Source organism: Triticum aestivum, chromosome 4B (genome assembly GCF_018294505.1).
Source record: "Triticum aestivum cultivar Chinese Spring chromosome 4B, IWGSC CS RefSeq v2.1, whole genome shotgun sequence".
NCBI classification, from domain to species: Eukaryota; Viridiplantae; Streptophyta; class Magnoliopsida; order Poales; family Poaceae; genus Triticum; species Triticum aestivum.
Window position 1 is genome coordinate 22,083,767 of NC_057804.1, and position 27,778 is coordinate 22,111,544.

Sequence of the window (27,778 nt, forward strand, 5' to 3'; positions counted from 1 at the left end):
GATTTTGTAGAGATAGAGGTTGAAGACTCTGTAAGAGTGCGAGTCCTTTCCGTAACCGAGCATGAATCCTTCGTGAGCTTTAGGTGCAAATTTTGACTTGTGATGGGGATCCTTGATCCATCACCTAGCTCCAAATACTCTGAAGTAACTGACATTTGGCTTCTTGCCAGTGAGGAGCTCATAGGATGTTTTGTTTAGAAGCTTATGGATGTAAACACGGTTGATGACGTGACATGCTGTATCAATAGCTTCAAGCCAGAACTTTCTTGGTGTCTTGTATTCGTCGAGCATCGTTCGAGGCATCTCAATGAGGGTTCTATTCTTGCGTTCTATGATGCCATTTTGCTGAGGTGTGTATGGAGTAGAGAACTCATGAGTGATTCCCATTGTATCCAGATAAAGATCAAGTCCGGTGTTCTTGAACTCAGTGCCATTGTCACTTCTGATATGGGTGATCTTGACGCCATAATTGTTCATGGCTCGATTGGCGAAGCGTCTGAAGACATCTTGCACTTCAGTCTTGTAGAGAATTATGTGCACCCATGTATATCTTGAATAATCATCAACAATGACGAAGCCATAGAGACAGGCAGTTGTTGCGAGAGTAGAGTAGTGAGTAGGGCCAAATAAGTCCATGTGTAGCAGCTCGAAGGGTTGAGATGTTGTCATGATTGTCTTCGAGGGATGCTTGGCCCTTGTCATCTTTCCATCTTCACAGGCACCGCACAAATGATCCTTCTTGAACTTGACGTCCTCCATACATATGACATGCTTCTTCTTGGCGAGAGTGTGTAAGTTCCTCATGCCAGCATGCCCCAGCCTCTGATGCCATAGCCAACATTCTGAAGCTTTTGTAAGAAGACATACGGCAAGTTGTGGTCCTGCTGAGAAATCTACCATGTACAGATCATCTTTCCGGTACCCTTCAAAGACTAGAGATTTGTCAGATTCCATAAGTAAAAGGCAACGATATTTTCCAAATATCACAATCATGTTCAAGTCGCAAAGCATAGAGACAGACATTAAGTTGAAACCAAGGGATTCAACAAGCATCACTTTATCCATCGCTGATCCCTTGAGATTGCAACTCTACCTAGACCCAATACCTTGCTTTTATCAGTGTCAGCAAATGTGATGTGACTCTTATCAGATGGACGTAAAGTTGAGTCCATGAGAAGACTTCAATCACCAGTCATGTGACTAGTGCATCCACTGTCCATAATCCATTCTGAAGAACGAGGTGTCATACCCTACAATACAGTTAGGGGGATAGGCTTCACAAAGAGCATTGTGAAGCATAAACATTTGACGGGCAAGAGGATTATTGAAGCTCAGGTCAAGATTAGGACTGATAGGATGAATGGCAAACGATTCAGGAACAAAATACATAGTAAGACCATTTGGGCATTTGATCTTGCGCCCTACAAGATGTTTTAGGTCCCCAGCAATAGCATCAGACGCCTTTGATTTTCGGCTGGAGACCTTTGCCTGCAAGAGAAAGTTAATTCTTCTTAACCACCCACATCTTCAGGGGTGGCTTAGAAGTAATGAGTCTAAGTGCAGCATCTGAGAACTTTGGCTTTGGAGCCCTAGCAAATAGCCTTGCAGGAGATGAGTGATACTCATATGAATAAGCAGAAAAGTTCTCAGTTCTGTGAACATAGCGGTTTGAAGACACACGCTCATATTCATAAGTTTGAGTATGATTTCCCTGCAAAACATTAGCGTTAGGGTGACTCAGGTGAGTCCTCTGTCTGTATGAAGCCTTTGGACCATATGAAGCCTTAGGTCTGGGGTTTGTCTTCTTCCCAGGTGGTGTCATGATGTCATTCACTGGAAGATTCTCAAGACAGCTTTTGGGAACCCATATCTTCTTCATAGGTGGCTCATTCCTGCAGTTAGTACCAATATATCTGGCAAACACTTCACCATTATGATTCTTGAACAGTTTATAGTTTGCATCAAAGGATTCATCAATGACAACAGGGTTAGCACAGGTAAAGCCAGATAAGGTGGATGGATCCACTGAAGGTCCCTTTGCAGCAACCCATGTGGTTTTGGGATACTGCTCAGGCTTCCAGTAGGAGCCATCAACATTCATTTTCCTTTCGAACCCAACACCCTCTTTCCTAGGGTTTCGGTTCAGAATCTGCTTTTGAGGACATCGCAAAGTGTCTGATGCCCTTCCAGACTTTTAGACATCGCTGTTTCAAGCAATGTCTTCAACCTAGCATTTTCATCAGCAATAGTAGTGGTATCCTCCGTAGAGGGGTTAGTTGCCACATTAGTAGTTGAAGACAGTGCAACAGTAGTAGCAGTGGAACATTCAACAACAGAGGTAGCGTTATCACGCTCAAGACATTTTAGACATGATGGTTCAAATCCATCCTGAGCGGGACTGATCTGTTGAGCGCAAAGTGACTCATTTTCTTTTTGAAGATCTTCATGAGCCACTCTCAATTTCTCAAGCTCTTGCTTCCTTTGAAGATAATCATAGGAGAGCTTTTCATGAGTGGTTGAGAGTGTTTCATGACGACTTTCAAGTTCTTGGTACTTAGCATGAAGATTTTTTATGTCTTCAACTAAGGACTGTGTACGAGTCATTTCCGCGTCCAACAGGTCATCGCTTTTGTCTAACAATTTTAGCAAGTGTTTTATAGCTGGGTTTGGATTCACAATCAGAGTCATCTTCACTAGATGTTTGAAAGTAAGCATCGCGTGATTTTACCTTGGCACCATGTGCCATGAAGCAGTAGGTGGGAGTAGGGTCGTCCTTGTCATCAGCTTCAGCGTTGGTGTGGAAGTCATTGTCTTCAGTGTTGAAGATGGACTTGGCAACGTAGGTTGTGGCTAGAGCCAGACTTGCGACGCCAGGGTCGGACTCCCCATCAGACTCCACCTCCGCCTCCTCAGAAGCAGACTCCTCCTCTGAATCCATCTCCTTGGCAACAAACACACGAGCCTTGCCAGATGAGCTCTTCTTGTGATATCAAGACTTGGATGAGGACTTGGAAGAAGACTTTGATGATTTCTTCTTCTTCTTGTCATCAGAATCATATTCCTTGCTCTTCTTCTTCTTCTTCTTCTCGTGGTCCCATAGTGGACACTCAGAGATATAGTGTCCAGGTTTCTTGCACTTGTGACATGTTCTCTTCGTGTAGTCATGAGTGGAAGCTTGATCATTTCTTGGGCTGGATCGTGAAGACTTTCTGAAGCCCTTCTTCTTCGTGAACTTCTGGAACTTCTTCACAAGCATAGCAAGTTCCTTTCCAATGTCTTCAGGATCATCAGAACTGCAGTCAGATTCTTCTTCAGATGAGGAAACAGCTTTTGACTTCAAAGCGCGAGTTCAGCCATAGTTGGGACCATAGATATCTCTTTTCTCAGATAGCTGGAACTCATGTGTGTTGAGCCTCTCAAGTATATCAGACGGATCGAGTGTCTTGAAATCAGGACATTCTTGTATCATGAGGGCAAGGGTGTCAAAGGAGCTGTCAAGTGATCTCAGTAGTGTCTTGACGATTTCATGCTTGGTAATCTCAGTGGCGCCTAGAGCATGAAGCTCATTTGTGATGTCAGTGAGGCGATCAAACGTGAGCTGGACATTTTCATTGTCGTTTCTCTTGAAGCGGTTGAAGAGGTTGCGAAGAACACTGATCCTTTGATCTCTCTGGGTTGAGACGCCTTCATTGACCTTGGACGGCCAACCCCACACTAGCTTCGACGTTTCCAGAGCACTCACGCGGCCATACTGTCCTTTGGTCAGATGACCACAAATGATGTTCTTGGCAGTGGAGTCCAGTTGAATGAACTTCTTGACATCAACGGGGGTGACACCTTCACCAGTCTTGGGAACGCCATTCTTGACGAAATACCAGAGGTCGACATCAATGGCTTCAAGATGCATGCGCATCTTATTCTTCCAGTAGGGATATTCAGTTCCATCGAACACGGGGCAAGCAGCGGAGACTTTGATTATCCCTGCAGTCGACATAGCTAAAACTCTAGGTGGTTAAACCGAATCACACAGAACAAGGGAGTACCTTGCTCTAATACCAATTGAAAGTGCTAGTTATCGACTAGAGGGGGGTGAATAGGCGATTTTTATGAAAGTCTTCAAAACATGGAAGTTTCAAAGACAAACTATAGAAATGAACCTATTGAAAAGCAGCGGAAGATAAACTACACTAAGGAAGCCATAGTCAAGTGTGCAATAACGTGAGAGTACGAAGACTAATAGCAACTAGGTAGTAAGGATCAGGATGGAAGATGGTATGAAGCCAAACTACGAAAATAGTCAGACAGTGAAGACATATAGGTAAAGCAAACAGGCAATGACTTCACGAAGACAAACTCTAAGTAAAGAGAGGGAGAGGATAGAACCAGTCACTTGTTGAGGACACATGATTTGTTGGACCAGTTCCAGTTGCTGTGACAACTGTACGTCTAGTTAGGGAGGCTGAGATTCAACTCAGAAGACCGCGTCTTCACCATATTCCCCTTGAGCTAAGGACACCCAGTCCTCGCCCAATTACTCTAGTAAGTCTTCAAGGTAGACTTCCAAACCTTCACAGACTTCGTTCACTGGCGATCCACAATGACTCTTGGATGCTCAGAACGCGACGCCTAACCGGCTGGAGGATTCACAGTCCTCAAGTGTAATAAGTCTTCAGGTCACGCAGATAGAAAGACTTCAGTGATGCCTAACACTCTTTGGCTCTGGGTGTTTGGGCTTTGTCTTCGCAAGGATTTCTCTCTCTCAAAGGCTTCGAGGTGGGTTGCTCTCAAACGACAAAAGTCGTGCACTAACTCTGAGCAGCCACCAATTTATGGTGTAGGGAGTGGGCTATTTATAGCCACTAGGCAACCCGATCTGATATGTCCGAAATGACCCTGGGTCACTAAGGAACTGACACGTGTTCCAACGGTCAGATTTCAAACAAACACGGCAACTTTACTTGGGCTACAAGCAAAGCTGACTCATCCAGCTCTAGATAAGATTTGCTCTCATTGTCTTCGCTTGCAGACATAGGATTTGGGTTGAGCATCACTTTAGTCACTCTGACTTTGTTCACTTGGACCCCACTTAACAGTACGGTCGTTCCTATGACTCAATAAAGAAGAAAAAGAAACAACGAAATGACTAAGTCTTCGCGCTCCATAGTCTTCAATGAATGTCTTCTCATGTCATAGTCTTCAATATGAATATCTTCACATACCACCATTGTCGTCAATGTCTTCATACATTTTTAGGGGTCATCTCCGGTAGGTAAACCGAATCAATGAGGGACTACTACCTGTGTTATCCTGCAATTCTCACAAACACATTAGTCCCTCAACCAAATTTGTCGTCAATACTCCAAAACCAACTAAGGGTGGCACTAGATGCACTTACAGTCTCCCACTTGCACTAGAGTCAATAATCTAGATTACATAGTAATGATTCTAACACCCATGAAGCCTTCGTGTTGATCATGTTTTGCTCGTGGAAGAGGCTTAGTCAGCGGGTCTGCAACATTCAGATCCGTATGTATCTTGCAAATCTCTATGTCTCCCACCTGGACCAGATCCTGGATGGAATTGAAGTGTCTCTTTATGTGCTTGGTTCTCTTGTGAAATCTGGATTCCTTTGCCAAAGCAATTGCACCAGTATTGTCACAAAAGATTTTCATTGGACCCGATGCACTAGGTATGACACCTAGATCGGATATGAACTCATTCATCTAGACTCCTTCGTTTGCTGCTTCCGAAGCAGCTATGTACTCTGCTTCACATGTAGATCCCGCCACAACGCTTTGTTTAGAACTGCACCAACTAACAGCTCCACCGTTCAATGTAAACACGTATCCGGTTTGCGATTTAGAATCGTCCGGATTAGTGTCAAAGCTTGCATCAACGCAACCATTTACGATGAGCTCTTTGTCACCTCCATAAACGAGAAACATATCCTTAGTCCTTTTCAGGTATTTCAGGATGTTCTTGACCGCTGTCCAGTGATCCACTCCTGGATTACTTTGGTACCTCCCTGCTTGACTTATAGCAAGGCACACATCAGGTCTGGTACACAGCATTGCATACATGATAGAGCCTATGGCTGAAGCATAGGGAACATCTTTCATTTTCTCTCTATCTTCTGCAGTGGTCGGGCATTGAGTCTTACTCAACTTCACACCTTGTAACACAGGCAAGAATCCTTTCTTTGCCTGATCCATTTTGAACTTCTTCAAAACTTTGTCAAGGTATGTGCTTTGTGAAAGTCCAATTAAGCATCTTGATCTATCTCTATAGATCTTAATGCCCAATATGTAAGCAGCTTCACCGAGGTCTTTCATTGAAAAACTCTTATTCAAGTATCCCTTTATGCTATCCAGAAATTCTATATCATTTCCGATCAGCAATATGTCATCCACATATAATATCAGAAATGCTACAGAGCTCCCACTCACTTTCTTGTAAATACAGGCTTCTCCAAAAGTCTGTATAAAACCAAATGCTTTGATCACACTATCAAAGCATTTATTCCAACTCCGAGAGGCTTGCACTAGTCCATAAATGGATCGCTGGAGCTTGCACACTTTGTTAGCTCCCTTTGGATCGACAAAACCTCCCGGTTGCATCATATACAACTCTTCTTCCAGAAATCCATTCAGGAATGCAGTTTTGACATCCATCTGCCCAATTTCATAATTATAAAATGCGGCAATTGCTAACATGATTCGGACAGACTTAAGCATTGCTACGGGTGAGAAGGTCTCATCATAGTCAATCCCTTAAACTTGTCGAAAACCTTTTGTGACAAGTCGAGCTTTGTAGAAAGTAACATTACCCTCAGCGTCAGTCTTCTTCTTAAAGATCCATTTATTCTCAATTGCTTGCCGATCATCGGGCAAGTCAACCAAAGTCCACACTTTGTCCTCATACATGGATCCCATCTCAGATTTCATGGCTTCAAGCCATTTTGCGGAATCTGGGCTCACCATCGCTTTTTCATAGTTCGTAGGTTCATCATGATCTAGTAGCATGACTTCCAGAACAGGATTACCGTACCACTCTGGTGCGGATCTTACTCTAGTTGATCTACGAGGTTTGGTAGTAACTTGATCTGAAGTTTCATGATCATCATCATTAGCTTCCTCACTAATTGGTGTAGGTGTCACAGAAACCGGTTTTTGTGATGTACTAATTTCCAATAAGGGAGCAGGTACAGTTACCTCATCAAGTTCTACTTTCCTCCCACTCACTTCTTTCGAGAGAAACTCCTTCTCTAGAAAGTTTCCGAATTTAGCAACAAAAATCTTGCCTTCGGATCTGTGATAGAAGGTGTATCCAATAGTCTCCTTTGGATATCCTATGAAGACACATTTCTCCGATTTGGGTTCAAGCTTATCAGGTTGAAGCTTTTTCACATAAGCATCGCAGACCCAAACTTTAAGAAACGACAACTTTGGTTTCTTGCCAAACCATAGTTCATAAGGCGTCGTCTCAACGGATTTCGATGGTGCCCTATTTAACGTGAATGCAGCCGTCTCTAAAGCATAACCCCAAACGATAGCGGTAAATCTGTAAGAGACATCATAGATCGCACCATATCTAGTAAAGTATGATTACGACGTTCGGACACACCATTACGCTGTGGTGTTCCGGGTGGCGTGAGTTGCGAAACTATTCCGCATTGTTTCAAATGTACACCAAACTCGTAACTCAAATATTCTCCTCCACGATCAGATCATAGAAATTTTATTTTCTTGTTATGATGATTTTCAACTTCACTTTAAAATTCTTCGAACTTTTCAAATGCCTCAGACTTATGTTTCATTAAGTAGATATACCCATATCTGCTTAAATCATCTGTGAAGGTGAGAAAATAACGATATCCGCCACGAGCCTCAACATTCATCGGACCACATACATCTGTATGTATGATCTCCAACAAATCTGTTGCTCTCTCCATAGTACCGGAGAACGGTGTTTTAGTCATCTTGCCCATGAGGCACGGATCGCAAGTACCAAGTGATTCATAATCAAGTGGTTCGAAAAGTCCATTAGTATGGAGTTTCTTCATGCACTTTACACCGATATGACTTAAACGGCAGTGCCACAAATAAGTTGCACTATCATTATCAACTTTGCATCTTTTGGTTTCAACACTATGAATATGTGTATCATTACTATCGAGATTCAACAAAAATAGACCAGTCTTCAAGGGTGCATGACCATAAAAGATATTGCTCATATAAATAGAACAACCATTATTCTCTGATTTGAATGAATAACCGTCTCGCATCAAACAAGATCCAAATATAATGTTAATGCTCAACACTGGCACCAAATAACAATTATTTAGGTCTAAAACTAATCCCAAAGGTAGATGTAGAGGTAGCGTGCCGACCGCGATCACATCGACTTTGGAACCATTTCCCACGCGCATCGTCACCTCGTCCTTAGCCAATCTTCGCTTAATCCGTAGTCCCTGTTTCGAGTTGCAAATATTAGCAACAGAACCAGTATCAAATACCCAAGTGCTACTGCGAGCATTAGTAAGGTACACATCAATAACATGTATATCACATATACCTTTTTTCACCTTGCCATCCTTCTTATCCGCCAAATACTTGGGGCAGTTCCGCTTCCAGTGACCAGTCTGCTTGCAGTAGAAGCACTCAGTTTCAGGCTTAGGTCTAGACTTGGGTTTCTTCTCCTGAGCAGCAACTTGCTTGCTGTTCTTCTTGAAGTTCCCCTTATTCTTCCCTTTGCCCTTTTTCTTGAAACTAGTGGTCTTGTTAACCATCAACACTTGATGCTCCTTCTTGATTTCTACCTCCGCAGCTTTTAGCATTGCGAAGAGCTTGGGAATAGTCTTTTCCATCCCTTGCATATTATAGTTCATCACAAAGCTCTTGTAGCTTGGTGGCAGTGATTGGAGAATTCTGTCAATGACGCTATCATCCGGAAGATTAACTCCCAGCTGAATCAAGTGATTATTATACCCAGACATTTTGAGTATATGCTTACTAACAGAACTATTCTCCTCCATCTTGCAGCTGTAGAACTTATTGGAGACTTCATATCTCTCAATCCGGGCATTTTCTTGAAATATTAACTTCAACTCCTGGAACATCTCATATGCTCCATGACGTTCAAGACGTCGTTGAAGACCCAGTTCTAAGCCGTAAAGCATGGCACACTGAAGTATAGAGTAGTCATCAGCTTTGCTCTGCCAGACGTTCATAACATCTGGTGTTGCTCCAGCAGCAGGCCTGGCATCCAGCGGTGCTTCCAGGACGTAATTCTTCTGTGCAGCAATGAGGATAATCCTCAAGTTACGGACCCAGTCCATGTAATTGCTACCATCATCTTTCAACTTTGCTTTCTCAAGGAACGCATTAAAATTCAACGGAACAACAGCACGGGCCATCTATCTACAATCAAACATAGACAAGCAAGATACTATCAGGTACTAAGTTCATGATAAATTTAAGTTCAATTAATCATATTACTAAAGAACTCCCACTTGGATAGACATCCCTCTAATCCTCCAAGTGATTACGTGATCCATATCAACTACACCATGTCCGATCATCACGTGAGATGGAGTAGTTTCAATGGTGAACATCAATATGTTGATCATATCTACTATATGATTCACGCTCGACTTTTCGGTCTCTGTGTTCCGAGGCCATATCTGTTATATGCTAGGCTCGTCAAGTTTAACCTGAGTATTCTGCATGTGCAACTGTTTTGCACCCGTTGTATTTGAACGAAGAGCCTAGCACACCCGATCATCACGTGGTGTCTCAGCATGAAGAACTTTCGCAACGGTGCATACTCAGAGAGAACACTTTTACTATGATAATTTAGTGAGGGATCATCTTATAATGCTACCGTCAATCAAAGCAAGATAAGATGCATAAAAGATAAACATCACATGCAATCAATATAAGTGATATGATATGGCCATCATCATCTTGTGCTTGTGATCTCCATCTTTGAAGCACCGTCATGATCACCATCGTCACCGGCGCGACACCTTGATCTCCATCATAGCATCATTGTTGTCTCGCCAATCTTATGCTTCTACGACTATCGCTACCGCTTAGTGATAAAGTAAAGCATTACAGGGCGATTGTATTGCATACAATAAAGCGACAACCATATGGCTCCTGCCAGTTGCCGATAACTTGGTTACAAACATGATCATCTCATACAATAAAATATAGCATCTCATACAACATGCCCTGCAAAAACAAGTTAGACGTCCTCTACTTTGTTGTTGCAAGTTTTTACGTGGCTGCTACGGGCTAAGCAAGAACCGTTCTTACCTACGCATCAAAACCACAACGATAGTTTGTCAAGTTGGTGCTGTTTTAACCTTCGCAAGGACCGGGCGTAGCCACACTCGGTTCAACTAAAGTTGGAGAAACTGACACCCGCCAGCCACCTGTGTGCAAAGCATGTCGGTAGAACCAGTCTCGCGTAAGCGTACGCGTAATGTCGGTCCGGGCCGCTTCATCCAACAATACCGCGGAAACAAAGTATGACATGCTGGTAAGCAGTATGACTTATATCGCCCACAACTCACTTGTGTTCTACTCGTGCATATGACATCTACGCATAAAACCAGGCTCGGATGCCACTGTTGGCGAACGTAGTAATTTCAAAAAAATTCCTACGCACACGCAAGATCATGGTGATGCATAGCAACGAGAGGGGAGAGTGTTGTCTATGTACCCTCGTAGACCGATAGCGGAAGCGCTATAACAACGTTGTTGATGTAGTCGTACGTCTTCACGGCCTGACCGATCAAGCACCGAAACTATGGCACCTCCGAGTTCTAGCACACGTTCAGCTCGATGATGATCCCCGGACTCCCATCCAGCAAAGTGTCGTGGATGAGTTCCGTCAGCACGACGGCGTGGTGACGATTTTGATGTTCTACCGTTGCAGGGCTTCGCCTAAGCACCGCTACAATATGACCGAGGTGGAATATGGTGGAAGGGGGCACCGCACACGGCTAAGGAACGATCACTAAGATCAACTTGTGTGTCTTGGGGTGCCCCCTTGCCCCCGTATATAAAGGAGGGAGGGGGGAGGTGCGGCCGGCCCCTAGGGGTGCGCCTGGAGGAGTCCTACTCCCACCGGGAGTAGGACACCCCCCTCTTGCCTTGTTGGAGAAGGAAAGGGGAAGGGGGAAAGAGGAAAGGGGGGTGCCGCCCCCCCCTTCCTTGTCCTATTCGGACTAGGGGGGAGGGGCGCGCGGCCTGCCCTGGCCGGCCCTCCTCTTCTCCCCTAGGGCCCATGTAGGCCCATTAACCCCCGGGGGGGTTCCGGTAACCCCCCGGTACTCCGGTAAAATCCAGATTTCACCCGAATCTTTATGTCTCGACCATTTCGAGACTCCTCGTGATGTCCGTGATCACATCCAGGACTCCGAACAACATTCGGTACATCAAAACATATAAACTCATAATGAAACTGTCATCGTAACGTTAAGCGTGCGGACCCTACGGGTTCGAGAACAATGTAGACATGAACGAGACATGTCTCCGGTCAATAACCAATAGAGGAACCTGGATGCTCATATTGGCTCCCACACATTCTACGAAGATCTTTATCGGTCAGACCTGGTTGTGGTCATTGGCCACAATTTTCCCTTTTTTGTTTAGATATGTTTGCATAGTCTAGTGCAACTTAATTGCTATGGTTTAGTTCTATATCATCTCTGTAAATGTTCTAACAAACATCTACTCTTGTCGTACCAGATATTATTGTGGTGGCTATCAGTGTGGTGCATGGGTAGGCTTTAGGTTGTTGTGATTCTGCAATAGAATGCACAATGTTCTTTTGCATGCCCTTTCCCATTCTTAAATTTAGATCACGTCCTTAGATTTAGGAAATATAATGCTGTTGTGATTTCTCTTCGACCTGTCCACCTTGCAATCTTGGATCTTTGTCTAGCAATGACAAAGTCGCCATAACCAGCCCAGTGTCCACCCTCGCAATCTGCTGGTCACCCCAAGCTGCACTGACGCCGCCATTCAAGTTCAGAAAGAGTGAAGGCATGATCACGATGTGATAAAAAGGCAGGAGCTCGCTATACTCTGGCCCTCATGCCTCTGTATCACTCTCTGGTAGAACGTTTGGACTGCTGGAGGGTTATAACTCCATCGTCCCTTGTTTTCCTTTTTCTACCATTTTGCATTAGCTCAACTGTTGTGTGTGTGTGTGTGTGTGTGTGTGTGTGTGTGTGTGTGTGTGTGTGTGTGTGCTTGTAATAAGTAACCCTCAGACACCTGTTCATTTAAAAAATAACTATTCTTTTATTAGTGTTTCATGGATAATTATTAACATTACTATTCAAAATCAAAATTTGAATCATGCATAATGAGTTTGCCTACCTGCTGCCAATCCCACTCGTGAATACATCTCCATGGCCGATGTTTGCTTCTTGTTCTGGTTTCCTGTAGGGGAGGTGTTCCTGGAGTTCAAGTTGTCCTTCAGCGCCACAGCTGGGCAACGGTTGGGAAGTTGGAGTCCTAGCGACCCCAACCCTTGCGGCTGGGAGGGCGTCCCTTGCTTCGTTATGGGTCTCAGGGTCCATTCCATGTCCGCCCCGCTGTCTCCCTCCATTTCCTCCCCTTCCCCCTTCACCATTTTAGATCATGTCGTGTTGTTTCTTCATCGGGAGGGCTAATCTGGAGTCCGTTCGAGGCTCCAGAGAGGGGAATTGGTCGCCATTATCATCACCAATTTCATGATGCTCACCGTTGGGAGTGAGTAATTCCTTCGTAGGATTGTTGGATGGTGATGGAGTTGGATAAGATTTGTCATGTAATCGAGTCGATTTGTTAGGGCTTGATCCCTAGTATCCACTATGTTTTGAGATTGATGTTGCTATGGCTTTGCTATGCTTAATGCTTGTCACTAGGGCCCGAGTACCATGATTTCATATCTGAATCCTCTATGTTTTAATGAATATATTATCTTGCAAGTTGTATGCACTTATTACGTGTTATGATCCGCATACCACAAAGTGAGAATAGTTTGGATTCTTTCCGGTTATGACCGTAGTATCAGGACTTCATGTATTCATCATGTCTTAATAATTTGTTCCAGTTCTCTATTAAAAGGAGGCCTTAATATCCCTTAGTTTCTTTATGGACCCCGCTGCCACGGGAGGGCAGGACAAAAGATGCCATGCAAGTTCTTATTATAAGCACGTATGACTATATATGGAATACATGCCTACATTACATTGATGAATTGGAGATATTGTGTATCACTCTAGGTTGTGACTGTTATATGATAAATGTCATCCAACACAAATATCCATCACTGATCCAATGCCTACGCTTTTTGCATATTGATCTTTGCTAAGTTAATTTTTTTGGTGTTGTTGTTATAATTGCTAAAAAACTACTACCGTTACTATTGTTACTATTACCACTTCTATCAAACTATCATACTAGCGTGCTACTAAACACTTTGGTGTAGATATTTGATTCTCTAGGTGTGGTTGAATTGACAACTCAACTACTAATACTTGCAAATATTCTTTGGCTCCCCTTGTGTCGAATCAATAAATTTGGCTGAAATACTACCCTCGAAGACTGTTGCGATCCCCTATACTTGTGGGTTATCAACCCACCATATGCTATTGTATCAAAAGAGAAGCCTCTAGAGAAGACTATGGCCCCGGGGTCTACTTTAATCATATTAGTAAAACTAAAAATACCTTGCTGCAATTTATCTAGTTTTATTTTGTTTTGCAGTTTACCTATCTACCTATACAAGATTTAATCCTTGCAAATAACGAGTTCAAGGGGATTGACAACCCTCTTGCCCGCGTTGGGTGCAAGTATTTGCTTTTGTGTGTGTAGGAGTTGTTCACTGGGTTTGGTTGGTGCTCCTATTGGTTCGATAGCCTTGGTTCTAACTGAGCGAAATACTTATCTCTACTGTACTGCTTCACCCTTCCTCTTCGGTGAAAAATCGCAACGCAACTCACAAGTAGCAGCAAGCATGGTGGAAATTTCAACTTCAGGTACCTTTCTTTTATTAGTAACAATATCTATCATGTATTTAGCATAAGGAGGCATTTTCAAAATATTCGTCAAACGTGCTCGCAAAAAGACGGGTCTAAGCATTTCAACAAAGCGTTCAAATTCCTGTTCATCCTTATTTTTCGGAGGCTTACTAGGAAAAGGCGTAGGTTTTTGGACCTATGGTTATCTTTCTTTACCATGTTTTCTAACAATGAAATCCCTTTTATCATATATTTTATTATTAAAAGGTGGGTTATCAATTATCAACATCAGGTTCTATTTCTACATCATTATCAGGTTCTTTATCATTGTCTGGTCGAGCATCAACATGAACATCATCATTATCATTATCATTATCACTTGGTGGATGTTCATTACCAGATTATATCTCAACATCAGAAATAGAAACATCATTATGATTCTCAGAGGGTTTTTCTACCATAGGTTCACTAGAAGCATGCGAAGTCCTATCATTTTCTTTTTTCCTTTTCTTTTTCTTCTTAGATGAACTAGGTGCGTTAATATTAATTCTCTGAGAATCTTGCTCAATTCTTTTAGGATGACCTTCAGGATATAGTGGATCCTGAGTCATTTTACCTCCTCTAGTCATTATCCTAACATCATGACCATTTATTTTATTATTCATCTCATTAAGCAATTCATTTTTTGACTTAGAGACTTGTTCTAGTTGGGTATGAACCATTGATGAATGTTTACTTAATCCTCTAACATCATGAGCAATCCGAAACATCAAGTCACTCAAACGATCAATCATGATAGCATTATGTTTCAATTGATTACTAACATAGATATTGAAATTCTCTTGCTTAACAATATAATTATCAAATTCATCCAGGCATTGACTAGGAGATTTATTAGAAGGAATTTCACCCTCGTCGAATCTATAAAGAGAATTTACCTTTACTACTTGTGTCGGGATATCAAGTCCATGTATTTCTTCAATAGATGGTAAATTCTTAACATCTTCAGATTTAATACCTTTTTCTTTCATTGATTTCTTACCTTCTTGTATATCTTGTAGGCTGAGGAATAGAATGCCTCTCTTCTTTGGATTTGGCTTTGGTGGTGGTTCAGGAAGTGTCCTATTATCGGCATTCTTTAACATATTATCACTTGGGCGACCGCGAGCGCGAGAGAAGAGGAGGCCGCATCAGCAAGTACTCCACATCAGCAAGTACTCCACATCAGCAAGTACATAAAATCCTCAGGTAATCTTTAGTAGGTATAGCATTGCTCGCCTTAGCATGCATCAAAAGTTCATTCGAAACAAAACACAACTCCCTAATTGCCTGCAGCAAACGTACATGCGACTGACTTCACCGCTCGCAACTCATGCATGGGAGAGCTTGTGCTTGCTAGCCTCGCCGTGTTTCTGCTCTCCCATGAAAACATCAAGCTTCTTGATCAGTACATTTTCCCTTTGCGCATGGCGCACCGTGGTCATCTTGCTTGGCCTGGGAGCACCTCCGGGACAGGAGCATGAGCTCCCTTAAACATCTTGGAGACGTACTCCGATGCGGACGCAAACCAAGAGGAGGTGCCCTTCTTCAGCTCCTTGCCCTCCGCGCCGGAGGCCCTGCGAGTCAGGAGGTCCTTGGGCGCCGGGGTCCTGCTCCACAGCTCCACCCGGGCCAGGGTGTGGCTCACGGCGGTCGCCGCCGTGCTGAGGCTATCCCGGAAGATCTTTCGGGAGATGAAGGAGTGGAAGGACGGGACGAGCTTCTCCATATCGTTGACCCGGCCTGTCTAGTCCGTCGTGCTTGCCTCGGAAGCCCGTGTGGTGCTACCCTCGAAGCCGGCCACCGCCATGACAGCGTCGGCGACCTCGACCGCGGTGCGGGTGCACTGCCGTTGCTGTGCCAGGCACCCCTCGGCCTCCAGCAGGTCCTGGTTTCGCTGCTCCAGGTCCTTGTGTAGTTTGGAGACAAGCAGCTCCGACTCTCGGGCCTTGGCTTCGGCGGCCTGCACCCGGGAGCAGGCCTCCTCCTCCTTCTGGGACAAGGTGTGGCGAAGCTCCTGTATCTCTGCCGAGTATTTAACCAAAAACTACCACATTTCATGGAAACCTGTCCAGAAACTTCCACTTTACGAATTTGTGCTAAAAACTACCACTTTTTTTGCTAATCTGTGACTAAAAACTACCATGTCGGGAAAGTGCCCGATTCGCTTCTGCTAAACGCCTTTCTGATAGGATGGACCCACAAGTCAGGTTGACCGTTAACTTTGACCATTATTATAAATGGAAAGTGCAACTATCCCTAGGTGGTTTTGGTAATTCATAACAATATATAGCTCATTGAGCTAATGCTATTCCAAGATGAATATTTCAGGAAAGCTCAATGAATGGCATGGCTTGGATGATGAAAGTGGATCCCTCAAAATATTAAGGACAAAGGATTGGCTCAAGCTCAAAAGATCAAGACTCTACATTTTACCTTTTAATGATCCAAGATCACATTGAATCTATAGGAAAAGCCAATACTATCAAGGAGGGATGAGGTGTTGCTTAATGAGCCTCTTGCTTCATGTGCTTAGTGATATGCTCCAAAACCCTCCACTACTTTCTCACATCCACTTTTGACCTAAACCTAAAGTCAAACTCGGCCCCACCGATTCTTTCTATCCGGCGCCACCGAGTTCAGATGTCATAGCCACTGCCACAAACCCTAGGCAAATCAGTTTCACCGATAGGGATCTCGGTCTCACTGAGATGGGATTGTAATCTCTCGGTTTCCCTTCGTACGTTTCGGTCTAACCGAAGTGAGCGATCAGTCCCACCGAGATTACAATGTAAACTCTCTGTTTCCCTTTCGTAACTTTTCGGTCTCACCGAAAGAGCGATTCGGTCCCACCGAGTTTACCTGACCAACTCTCTGGTTAGCTAATTACCAAAATCGGTCTCACCAAGTTTGTGTAATCGGTCTCACTGAGATTACGTTATGCCCTAACCCTAACCATATGGGTCCTACCGAGTTGCATCTCAGTCCCACCGAAAATCCTAACGGTCACTAGGTTTACTAAATCGGTCCGACCGAGTTTGTTGATTCGGTCCCACCGAGTTTGGTAAATTGTGTGTAACGGTTAGATTTTATGTGGAGGCTATATATACCCCTCCACCTCCTCTTCATTCGTAGAGAGAGCCATCAGAACAAACCTACACTTCCAACTTACCAGTTCTGAGAGAGAACCACCTACTCATGTGTTGAGGCCAAGATATTCCATTCCTACCATATGAATCTTGATCTCTAGCCTTCCCCAAGTTGCTTTCCATTCAAATCTTCTTTCCACCAGATCCAAATCCTATGAGAGAGAGTTAAGTGTTGGGGAGACTATCATTTGAAGCACAAGAGCAAGGAGTTCATCATCAACACACCATTTGTTACTTCTTGGAGAGTGGTGTCTCCTAGATTGGCTAGGTGTCACTTGGGAGCCTCCGACAAGATTGTGGAGTTGAACCAAGGAGTTTGTAAGGGCAAGGAGATCGCCTACTTCGTGAAGATCTACCGCTAGTGAGGCAATTCCTTCGTGGGCGACGGCCATGGTGGGATAGACAAGGTTGCTTCTTCGTGGACCCTTCGTGGGTGGAGCCCTCCGTGGACTCGCGCAACCGTTACCCTACGTGGGTTGAAGTCTCCATCAACGTGGATGTATGATAGCACCACCTATCGGAACCACGACAAAAACATCCGTGTCTCCAATTGCGTTTGAATCCTCCAAACCCTTCCCTTTACATTCTTGCAAGTTGCATGCTTTAATTTCTGCTGCCAATATACTCTTTGCATGCTTGCATGAATTGTGTGAAGATTTCTTGACTTGTTCAAAGATAGCTAAAATCTGCCAAAGTCTAAAATTGGGAAAAGGTTAGGTTTTTAATTGGTCAAGTAGTCTAATCACCCCCCTCTAGACATACTTCAAGGTCCTACAAGTGGTATCAGAGCTTTGGTCTCCATTTGCTTTGATTTCCATAGCTTTTGGTGGTCATAGCTTTGGTTTCACAACCTAGGAGAGTATGGCATCTAGCGAGGGAAATTATCACCGTAGAGGTCCTTACTTTGATGGTACTAATTTTGCAAGTTCGAAGCATAAAATGAAAATGCATATTCTTGGACATAACCCCGCCGTTTGGGCTATTGTGTGTGTTGGTTTGCAAGGTGAATTCTTTGATGGGAGAGAACTGAACCGTGAAGCTAGCGCGGAAGAGTTGAAGATGCTGCAATACAACGCTCAAGCTTGTGATATCCTCTTCAACGGATTGTGCCCCGAAGAGTTCAACAAAATCAGCCGTCTTGAGAATGCAAAGGAAATTTGGGATACTTTGATTGATATGCACGAAGGTACCGACTCCGTCAAGGAATCCAATTTGGATGCGCTCCAAAGTCAGCTTGACAAGTTCAAAATGAAGGATCGTGAAGGTGCCGCTGAAATGTACTCTAGGCTTGCTCTTATCACAAATGAGATTGCCGGCTTAGGAAGTGAAGAGATGACCGACAAATTCATCATCAAGAAGATCCTAAGAGCATTGGATGGAAAATATGATACCGTGTGCACATTGATCCAAATGATGCCAAATTACAAAGATCTCAAGCCAACGGAAGTCATTGGAAGAATTGTTGCTCATGAGATGTCACTCAAGGATAAGGAGGAACTTCACAACAAGTCAAGTGGTTCTTACAAAGCCTCATGTGAAGCCCCCACATCATCAAGTGAGAAACAGACCTTCAATGAAGAATTGAGCTTAATGGTGAAGAACTTCAACAAATTCTACAAGAGTAGAAGCAAAGAAAGAAGCTCTAAGTCAAGGTCCTACAATGACAAAAGATCTTCTAGTCGAGAGCGCAATTGATACAATTGTGGGAGACCCGGACACTATTCCAATGAGTGTACGACACCCTACAAAAGAAGAGAAGATTCTCCCAAGAGAAGAAGTAGAAGAGAAGAATCACCACCAAGAGAGAGAAGGAGTAGAGATGATCATTATGAACGAAGACCCTCACGGAGAAGCAAGGATTCGAAAAGGAAAGACAAGTCATCAAAGAGCTACACAAAATGAAGACATCAAGCTCATGTTGGTGAATGGGTATCCGGCTCCGACTCCGACAATCACTCCGAGAGAAGCTATCACTCCGACTCCGAATACACTCAAGATGAAGGTGTTGCCGGTCTAGCACTTGTGTCGACCAACTCCTACGACATATTTGAATCACCAAATGAAGGAATTGGTAGATGCTTCATGGCCAAAGGTCCTAAGGTAACACACCCCGAGTATGTTGATTTCAATAGTGATGAAGATGACTTGTTAGGTGATGATGATTTACTTATTGACAACTCTAGTGATGAATACTACGTTGAAACGTCAATTAATCATGCTAATCAAGATGAAACGAATGACAATGATAAGGATAAGATTGAGCGTCTAACTAAAGAGCTAAACACTCTTAAGTTAGCTCATGAAACTATCTTCAAAGATCATCACAAACTTTTAAGGGCTCATGAGAAGTTACGCTTTGAAAAGCTCAATCTTGAGAAAGAGCATGAGTTCTTAAAGGCAATCAATGATGATCTTCATAAGAAAAGTTCTTCTTACATTGCCAAGCGTTTACTCTTATCTACTTACATGCCTCAAGTCAAGTCTAGTAACAAGAACAAGAAAGATTCTTCATCTAGTAGTAACAATAACAATTCTAAATCCAATATTGTTGCTTCTAGTAGTTCTCTTGATTCCACTAATGAACCTCTTAGCCAAGTTACACTTGAGCAAGAAAATAGCTTATTGAAGGGAATTATAGAGAAAGGTGTATACAAGAGCCTTGCCGGGAGTAAGCGATTTGAGGAAATTGTACGCAAGCAAGGAAGGCACCGGAAGAATCAAGGTGTTGGTTTTGAACGAAAGTTCAATGCCAATGGAGTTGAGTGGGAAGAAGATCAATACCCCAAGACGAAGTTTGTTCCTCAACAAGAGAAGTATGATCCTACTTCCTTCAAGGGAACACAAGCTCAAGATGGTGTTCCACCACAAGACCACAAGCAAAAAGGCAAGGACAAGCTTCAAGAGGAAATTGATGCATTTGAAGAAGCTCCTAAGGCCTTGGTTAAGTGGGTTCCAAGACTACATCAAGTTCTACCTCATCAAGTACAACTACAACTCCGAGGATTCCCATCAATATGGTGTGGATCCCGAAGAAGAAGAACTAGAGAGTTCTTGAGGGTGACTCCACCAACATATTTCACTCTTATCATTTTGGCAAGGACAAGTGCAATCTACTTCCTGCACTAGTTCAAGGAGTCACAAACCCTCTTGTTGGTAAGGCAAGGGACAAGGTAACCTAATGTGTTCATGGACATCATTTTGTGTGTGCATCACTCTATGTCTATGGATATTCTTGTTTGTTCCTTGTGGGACTAACCCGTGTAGGTATTGAAAGTGCAACTCACTCCAAAGGATTGCTCCAAATGATCTACATCAACTTCGAGCATCCACATCTTCAACACCTACATGAAGTCATCATCGGCGAAACCCAAGGTTAGTTTATCCCTCTAAGGGGGGATTTCACATCTAGGGGGAGCTTAACTCTAAGAATTTAGTCAAAGCAACTCTAATGGTGTGAACACAACAATGCTTTATGTAAAAGTGGTATCCCCACTTGAGCTTAAACGATGAGTATGACCTATGATCAAATGTTCTCATTTGACTCCTAAGTCAATATACTCATATATAGATGACCTAGTCATCACCAATTGTTTGATAGATGCTAGAATTGTTTGTGCATGCTTTGCCACATATTTCATTTGTCATTTTATTGTGTGAGCATGTTGGTTGCATATTTTACTCATTCGAGGACATCCACTTGTTGTTTTGATTGTTTGGATTCTTTTTCTTTAGCTAAGTGGATGGACAAGAATACCTAAGAACCTTCTCTAGCTATCTATGCTTTTCTCGTCTCAAACTCTATTCATGCTACATCACAAAATTTGATCAAGTCAGATTCGAACCACTCTGTGTGAGGAGTACTCGGAGTCCCCGATTCGTCATAGACTTAAACTTCCAAAACTTCTTTGTGATTTTCGGTCTGACCGATTCCTCCATTTCGGTCATACCGATATTACTGAGTCGATCTAGGTTTTCATCTTGGTGCAACCAATTTGTACTTTTCGGTCACACCGAGTTGATGTAATTGTTAACAATTATGCATCTCGGTGCCACCGAGTCGTACCACTCGGTCACACCGACAGTGTCGGGCTATATATACTCACGGAAATTTTTTGGAAATTTCTCTGAAACCCCTTCGCCCGCGCATAGCTCGCTCTGCCAACCTGGTCTACGGATCGTTGACTTCGTCGCCAGCCGCCTCCTGTCACTGGTCTCCGCCGCTGTCAACAGAATTCTCCTCCGCCGTTGCCGCCGTAGCGAGTTTTCGCCGAACTAGGGTATGAACTCGATCACAGTGCTTTCCTCGTCCGATTCTCAGCACATTGTGTTTGTTATGCATCTTGCCACGATTGAAACACTCCTATCCAGTCAAATCAATCCTTAGAATAGCTGTGATTCGAAAATTTAGGGTTAGGTTTCCGCCGAAACCATCTCGGACCCACCGAGTTGAAAAACTCGGTCCCACCGATTTGGCTAACGCCATTGCACTAGTAAGTCTCGGTCTGACCGAGAATTGCTAATCGGTGTGACCGATTTTAAAACTTTGTGAAACCCTAGCAGTCTCGGTGCCACCGAACTGTGACTCGGTCTGACCGTGTTCACTAGTTTAGGTTCCAAAACTGCTTCGGTATCACCGAGTTTGAAAATCGGTAGATCCGAAATGCTTTCTATGGGAAACTAAAACTAAGTTTTGACTCATTCTTTTGCAAAAATCTCTGCATTTTGTGATGCTCATCCACTCTATCTCATCTACAATCTATTCACAGGGTCTGCAGTTAGTGTTTGCAACATGTCTGACCAGAGTGACAGCCAGAACCAGTCAGAGGAGTAGGTGCACATGAGTGAGGGCACTAGTCCCTCTAGCAGCTCAGATGAGGGTAGCAGAAGCACCCCAAGCAATTTGCCAAAGTCTGCCACTAGAGCAAGCAGGAAAAGAACTTCAGAATCAGAGGATGAAGATTATGTGGCAGAGGAAGAGGAAGCCACATCAAAGAAGAAGGTGCTCAAGAAGGAGTATAGCTCTACTGCTGCAGTTAAGCCTGGAATGAAAATCAAAAGGCCAGCAGGTAGACAACCAATGTCCAAAGACAGAGTTTCAACTCAAGCTTCTTTGGAATCACAACCCAAAGAGCCTGCTGCTGCTGAAGGAAAGAAAAGGAAGGAAAGGGTCAAGAAGACCATAGCGAGAGTGCTTGGAAAGGCTTCCATGATGGAAGAAGAGGAAGAAGAAGAGGTTGCTGCACCAGCACCTAAGTCCCAGAAGCTTATGGGTGATGCTATCAGGACAAGGGCTGCTACATCAAAGCCCAAAGAAGCACCCAAAGTTGCCTCCAAGCCCAAGACTGCACCAAAGAGGAATACAAGGAACATATCTGCTGCTGAAAAGAACAAAGCCCCAGTGCCTAAGACTGTTGAAGAAGAAGAAGATGAAGAGCATGTTCTGAGAAAGTTGAAGCCCAAGATTCCAGACCACAATGATGCTCATCCTGTGGCTGAGAACATGAAGCTCAGAAGAGACTCAGGGTTGAGGCTATGGAGAGAGACAAATCCATATGCTACAAAAAGAAGAACTGCTATTGATTACAGGTTCACACAAAGGAACAACAGGACTTCTATGAGACAGTGTTGTTGGACAAGAAGCCCATAGTTTGTGACATGAGGTGGGTCGACTGGACCTACATGAAGGAGAATGAGGAACACTATCCTGGTGTGTTTGACAACTTCAGTGCTTGTGGAGTTGCAGACTTTGTTGGGCAGAAGCTCACAAAGTGGAATGAGGAGCTCATTATGCAATTCTACTCCACAACACATTTCTATCCAGATGGCAGGATAGTATGGATGTCTGAAGGTACAAGGTACCAATCAACTATTGAGGAATGGGCAAATCTGATCAATGCTCCAAAGGAAGAAGAAGATGACTTGGATGTCTATGCCAAGAAGAAGATGGATCACAACTCTATGGCAAACATGTACAAGGAGATTCCTGAAGATGATCTTGAGACTCATCAGCTTGGGTCAGTAAAACACTTGTTGTCAGGGCTGCCTACAATCAATTGGATCCTTAGGCACACTCTGTTGCCCAAGTCAGGTGATCACAGAATGATCAGAGGTCATGCAATTAACTTGCTACATGTATTTGATGTGCCTCAGAAGTTCAAGGTCATGAGCCTTATAGTTGAGACTATCAAGAGGACTGCAGCTGACCAGAAGAGAAGTTGTGGATATGCCCCACAGATCCAGGAGTTGATAAACTCAAAGATGGGCACAGGCACATACTTGTTGGATAAGGAACACTTGCCTATCTACCCAGACTTCAAGGACAACCAAGTTGTGATGAATGAAGATGAACCATCATCAGTGCAAGCTCAAGCAAAGAAGGAGAAGGCAAAGATGGAGAAAGCTACCAAGATGCCAACCATGGAAGAGGCATCTCAGTACTTTCTAAAGAACAAGCAGGAGCAACTAAGCTACTTGATTGCATCCACTCTGAGGATTGAGAAAGGACTGACCACCCTAACTCAAAACCAGGAGAGCCTGGAAAGGATCATGGAGCAGAAGTTCTATGACATGGATGTGAAGATCACTGAGATTCGGTCTGCTGTGGAGCAGTTACAAGATGATATGCAGGAGAGGAAGGGCAAGACAACCACTCATGCATTTGCCAGAGTGCCTAGAGCTCAGAGAGCATCTACAGTGCCAGTTCCTGACACCAGAGCCGCTTCATCTGCACCAGCTACAGCTCCAGCCCAACCAGCTGCAGCACCTACCCCAGCAGCTCCATCAACTTCGACAGAAGCCTTCGTTCTTGGAGTTATCCGGACTCCACCTCCAGAAGACCAAGCCTGAGAGACGACATAGTACTATGCATTTTCTAGGAACTTTTTGGTAACTTGTTGCCAAAGGGGGAGAAAAATGTATAGATCATAGGCTTCAAGAGAGAGAGAGAGTTTTGCTTTTGTTCTCTCTTGTCTTCTTGGTTGAACTTTTATTTGCTTTTGGTTGCTTGAGATACTATGCTTTTATCTGTGAGACATTGATGATCATGTGTTTGATCATAAGCTACACTTATGCTTATTATGATATTATCTTATTTATCCTTATATGATCATTCACTGTGCTTGGTGATGAGTGCATGTATTCAATCTCTATTATTTTGAGCGCTCCACCAAGATGTATGTGACATGGAAGAGTAACCCATGAGCCTAATTCCTTGTGCATTTGCAGTCCAAAGCAAATCTTAAAATATGCAAAAATTTAGGGGGAGCTCTTGCTTATCACATACTTCTCAAAGCGACGATGTTTTTCAATTTTATTATCATTTGTCGAAGCTTTGATCTATATGTTGTCATCAATTACCAAAAAGGGGGAGATTGACAGTGCAACTATCCCTAGGTGGTTTTGGTAATTCATAACAACATATAGCTCACTGAGCTAATGCTATTCCAAGATGAATATTTCAGGAAAGCTCAATGAATGGCATGGCTTGGATGATGAAAGTGGATCCCTCAAAATATTAAGGACAAAGGATTGGCTCAAGCTCAAAAGCTCAAGACTCTACATTTTACCTATTAGTGATCCAAGATCACATTGAGTCTATAGGCAAAGCCAATACTATCAAGGAGGGATGAGGTGTTGCTTAATGAGCCTCTTGCTTCATGTGCTTAGTGATATGCTCCAAAACCCTCCACTACTTTCTCACATCCACTTTTGACCTAACCCTAAAGTCAAACTCGGCCCCACCGATTCTTTCTATCCGGCGCCACCGAGTTCAGATGTCATAGCCACTGCCACAAACCCTAGGCAAATCGGTTTCACCGATAGGGATCTCGGTCTCACTGAGATGGGATTGTAATCTCTCTATTTCCCTCCGTAACGTTTCGGTCTAGCTGAAGTGAGCGATTGGTCCCACCGAGATTACAATGTAAACTCTCTGTTTCCCTTTCGTAACTTTTCGGTCTCACCGAAAGAGCGATTCGGTCCCACCGAGTTTACTTGACCAACTCTCTGGTTAGCTAATTACCAAAATCGGTCTCACCGAGTTTGTGTAATCGGTCTCACCGAGATTACGTTATGCCCTAACCCTAAACATATCGGTCCTACCGAGTTGCATCTCAGTCCCACCGAAAATCCTAACGGTCACTAGGTTAACTAAATCGGTCCGACCGGGTTTGTTGATTCGGTCCCACCGAGTTTGTTAAATTGTGTGTAACGGTTAGATTTTGTGTGGAGCCTATATATACCCCTCCACCTCCTCTTCATTCGTAGAGAGAGCCATCAGAACAAACCTACACTTCCAACTTACCAGTTCTGAGAGAGAACCACCTACTCATGTGTTGAGGCCAAGATATTCCATTCCTACCATATGAATCCTGATCTCTAGCCTTCCCCAAGTTGCTTTCCACTCAAATCTTGTTTCCACCAGATCCAAATCCTATGAGAGAGAGTTGAGTGTTGGGGAGACTATCATTTGAAGCACAAGAGCAAGGAGTTCATCATCAACACACCATTTGTTACTTCTTGGAGAGTGGTGTCTCCTAGATTGGCTAGGTGTCACTTGGGAGCCTCCGCCAAGATTTTGGAGTTGAACCAAGGAGTTTGTAAGGGCAAGGAGATCACCTACTTCGTGAAGATATACCGCTAGTGAGGCAAGTCCTTCGTGGGCGACGGCCATGGTGGGATAGACAAGGTTGCCCCTTCGTGGACCCTTCGTGGGTGGAGCCCTCCGTGGACTCGCGCAACCGTTACCCTACGTGGGTTGAAGTCTCCATCAACATGGATGTACGATAGCACCACCTATCGGAACCACGACAAAAACATCCGTGTCTCCAATTGCGTTTGAATCCTCCAAACCCTTCCCTTTACATTCTTGCAAGTTGCATGCTTTAATTTCCGCTGTTAATATACTCTTTGCATGCTTGAATGAATTGTGTGAAGATTGCTTGACTTGTTCAAAGATAGCTAAAATCTGCCAAAGTCTAAAATTGGGAAAATGTTAGGTTTTTAGTTGGTCAAGTAGTCTAATCACCCCCCTCTAGACATACTTCAAGGTCCTACAGCCCACAGATCAACCCTCTTCTTACTCCTATCTCTCCCTCTCTTTGGCATTTCTACAAACACCTTGTGTGCGCATGCAAGCCACCTCCGCCGCCGACCATTGTCGGCGCTCACTTGCGCACGACGGCGCACACGCTCACGGCGGGGGCGGCTAAGCGCACGGCTGTTAGTGGTTGCCTCCGGTACCGTCACCGCAGCAGCATCATCCGGGGGCAGACTACACCACCTGGGCCAGCGACAAGAAGATCAAAGTCGGCGACACCCTCGGTTAGTGCATGCCGGCCACGTACTTTTCGAGTAGTAACATTTTCATCTGGTGTAACACCATGGACGCGCGCGGCAATTTTTGGTTTACCTTCGCAGTGTTCAACTACGCCGGCGGGGGGCACAACATGGCGGAGGTGAGCGCGGCGGACTATGCATCATGCTCCGCCGCGAATGCGCTCAGCAGCGATGGCAGCAGTGCCACCACCATCGCGCTCAAGACCGCGGGGAAGCACTACTTCATCTGCGGCGTCACCGGCCACTACAGCAACGACATGAAGCCCGCCGTCGACATCGCCGCCACCACCGCCGCCTCGCCGCCGAAGGCGTCCCCGACCCCGGACACCCCCGACACCCCCTCCACCACCCCAACTTCGCCATCCACCCCCGGCGCCACGCCCAAGACCCCGGCGACCGTGCTCGCGCCCCCGACCAAGCAGTCGGAGTCCGGTGCCACCGGACTCAGGGCCATTGGCGACGGACACGACAGGAGCCTGTGCCACACTACCAGCACCGACAGGAGGTGGAAGAGGAACCGGAACCGCACCGCCACCGGGCATATTGGAATGCCCGTGGTAAGGGCGCTGGGAGCCACAATGAATTGCATGGGTCGTCATTGATCCCGATCGATTGAGTTGGGAAAAATAGAAGAATGACGAATGCACAAGTACTTACGCTGATGATCTCCTGGATTTGGCGCTCCTCCAAATCTGTGAGCGGGGAAGGAGCGGTGGCTTCCATGCCATCTGTCCACTTCACGGCGAGCAGGTAGTTGAACAGGACGGTGAAGGCCTTTCCTGCGAGCCCTAGGCAAATCAAGGTAGGAAGGATTCATGCATGCATGCCGAGTCAGTGCGGATCGGATCAAACTCCATGGCTTGATTAATTTGGAGGTCGACAAGGGAGGGAGGGAGGGAGGGAGGTAGGGAGAGACGCTTACTTGGAGAGCCGTCGTGACGTCCCCAAGAAGGCCGGGCTCGACGTTGAAGAGGCAGGATGTGCCTCCGGATGAAGTCCCCGCTGACGTGACTCGCCGTCAATCCCGACTCCTTCAGCTCGAGGATCCGACTAAGCAGTGTCTTGATCTTCTTGGACGGAATGAGCTCTACTATCCAGTCCCGGCGAGAGACGGCCTAACAACCCTGAAACCCGAGGTCGTCGTCTTCACCCTTGCGGGCGTAGAGGAATAACTTCCTCCATGGCTTGAAGAACGACTTGAGGGAAACCGGTAGGTACTTCGCTTTCTGGC

General features: G+C 44.6%; 1 protein-coding gene across 1 annotated transcript; it reads left to right on the forward strand.

The window, feature by feature from the left end:
• The first annotated feature begins 16,255 nt into the window (after positions 1 to 16,255).
• On the forward strand, positions 16,256 to 27,301 carry LOC123089893 (blue copper protein-like). The gene is made up of 4 exons (XM_044511444.1): positions 16,256 to 16,267; positions 26,463 to 26,532; positions 26,629 to 27,003; positions 27,240 to 27,301. The coding sequence occupies exons 1-4, from the start codon at positions 16,256 to 16,258 to the stop codon at positions 27,299 to 27,301; spliced, it is 519 nt and encodes a 172-aa protein (XP_044367379.1).
• Positions 27,302 to 27,778: the final 477 nt, after the last annotated feature.